At 25.3% G+C, this 2,735-nt stretch overlaps 1 protein-coding gene across 1 annotated transcript; it reads left to right on the forward strand.

The window, feature by feature from the left end:
- The first annotated feature begins 1,054 nt into the window (after positions 1–1,054).
- LOC115723371 (ethylene-responsive transcription factor ERF098-like) lies at positions 1,055–2,063 on the forward strand. The gene has a single exon (XM_030652831.2). The coding sequence runs from the start codon at positions 1,379–1,381 to the stop codon at positions 1,871–1,873; it is 495 nt and encodes a 164-aa protein (XP_030508691.1). The 5' UTR covers positions 1,055–1,378; the 3' UTR covers positions 1,874–2,063.
- Positions 2,064–2,735: the final 672 nt, after the last annotated feature.

The raw sequence follows: 2,735 nt of genomic DNA on the forward strand, positions 1-2,735 counted from the left end.
CTACTGTAAATGTATAGGTAAAATTTTGAATTTTTGGCAACCGCAATTTGTGAAATGCGCTGGTACTTTTACCAGCACAGTAACGAACTGCGCTGGCAAAAGTGATATTTTTAATAACAACCAATATAGAAACTACCATAGCAACCCAAACCGTAAATTTTTAAAAAAAAAAAAATAAAAATGATGTATAGTTATTCTCCAAATTTTAATTTGCTACATAAATTTAATTTAAACATATTATTTTTCATAAATATATATTATTGGAATAAGGGGAAAAAACCTTATTTTTTTACCCTATTTAGTAAAAAAAACATAGGTTATTTCTGTATATTATAGATAGATAGATAATATATAATATTAAAAAATGTTAATATTGGGTATATATATTTTAGAATCGAATCATAACTCCAATTAAGATGGAGATCAATATATATATACAACAAAAAGCAAATATATATACCAAAAACTTATTTTTTTGACAATGAACTTTCATTATATACTAAAAACTTTTAATCATATAATATTTACAAATTATATATATCCTAATTATTTATATTAATATAAACGATCAATTAAGAAAACGTAAGCAAGACCCTTCTTTTTCATTCTATTTGCTTTGAATTTCTAGTTGTTATCTTGACCATGCACCCAAAAAAAAAATATTCTTATTCCATATAATCAAAATATATATATATATATATATATATATATATATAATAAACCACGTAAATCTATATACAGACAAGGCCATGGGATATAGATATATATCTAGATCCAAATATTTTCTTATCTTTGATATGGGGTATCATCTTTTGGTCCCCAAAAAATATTCTATTTTTGTAATAAATCATAAAAAGTTAGAATCCATTATTTTATCTGTTAATTATTTTTTTCACTACATATATAGCAAAAAAATTCTAATACATGTACAAAAAAGAAAAAGAAAAAGAAAATATATTATATGCCTATGATCAACAAAAAAGAAGGTTTATAATATCCTTATAATAATATTATTATTTTAATTAAATAAAATTATATTTGCTCATAGAATGAGTCGAAGAATCGAATTTCTATACTTAAATGAAGAACCTTCCAAGAAAGAGAGCAATATATTGTTATATTTATATTTATATATATGTATATATATATTATATTAGTCAATCCCACGTTCTTTATATATCCCCACATAATATTTGTTTGTGTTATGTTATAATTTAATATTATTTTATTTTATTATATATATACATGTATGCATCAATATATATCAATTCCCTACCAAACTTTGAAAAGAGAACAAAAAAGAAAATAAAAAAATATTACTTTGCTAGGGCGAAAAAGAGAGTATACTTCTAAGACTTATTATAAGACATATAACTATATGGAAGACCCTAATGACTATAACAACTACAAGAGGAGCCAAGAACAAGGTCATGATCAAGATCATCATAGTAATCCGGTGAAGTATCGAGGAGTTAGGCGGCGGCCTTGGGGGAAATTTGCTGCAGAGATTAGGGATCCGTCGAGGCAAGGAGCTAGGCTTTGGCTCGGGACATTTGACACGGCTGAAGAGGCTGCTAGGGCTTATGATAGGGCTGCCTTTAACTTTAGAGGTCACCTTGCTATTCTCAATTTCCCTAATGAGTACTATTCTAGGGTTTTGGGATCTCCTCCTTATCCTCCAAACATTTCATTTTCGACTACTCAAAATTCTTCTTATGGTGTTTCTTCTTCTTCTTCTTCTGGTCCAGCTGGTCAGGGTTCTTCTGGTCCAGCTGGCCACCGCCAAGAAAGGCAAGTTTTCGAGTTTGAGTGTTTGGATGATAAGATTTTGGAAGAGCTTCTTGGTTCTGATCACAAGGATAAGAAGAAATAATTAGTAAGAGAAAATAGTTACATTAAAATTATAATTATCAATGCATGATCATGCTTTTGAGTGCTAGTTATTAGTACTTGAAAGGAAAATTATATATTATTACTTATTAATTAATGTTTAATTTAGCTTATTTGATTTTAATTTCAATTTTGATATTCATATGAAAGAATTGTGATTTTTGTTTTTCCAATTGATGAATGTATCAAGTCATAATGATAATAATTAAAATGGCCAATGAGTAAATTTTTGGTTATTAATTTGATGATATATCTTGTGATTAATAATTTTGAATAAGTAAACAATGGCTGCTATATATATAAATGTTATTATTAATGTACTTATAAAATAGATAATATTCTTAGAAGGAATTTGTGCTAAGTTAGCTTTTGTTTTATGAAGATTATCTTGTATAAATTCTGATCAACTTGATATATATATATATATATATATATATGTATAGTGTCAGTATATATATAAACTGAAAAATTAATTTGTAGATCAAAACTTGTAGATGAAGCTATGAAAATTAATAATGAGTACTAGTAATATTAGTGTGTGTAGTGATGATATATACTTAATTAGTCAATTTCAAGACTTTTTTGTTGTTTGATTAAACTACTGTACTTTTCCATTAATTAATTAATTAATTATCTACATAGATAAAATGCCCCCACCACCTCAAAAAAAATGTTTATTTTTTGCTTCACACATACATATGTAATATCATCATATATATGAAGATATTTTATAAAATATATTCTTATACATATCTTGATATATATATTTGATTTAATAATATGTAATTAATCATTAATTTAATTAGAGTAATACATTTATTGTAATTCAAATATTATTATCAATT

The sequence above is a fragment of the Cannabis sativa genome, chromosome 9, assembly GCF_029168945.1.
Source record: "Cannabis sativa cultivar Pink pepper isolate KNU-18-1 chromosome 9, ASM2916894v1, whole genome shotgun sequence".
NCBI lineage: Eukaryota > Viridiplantae > Streptophyta > Magnoliopsida > Rosales > Cannabaceae > Cannabis > Cannabis sativa.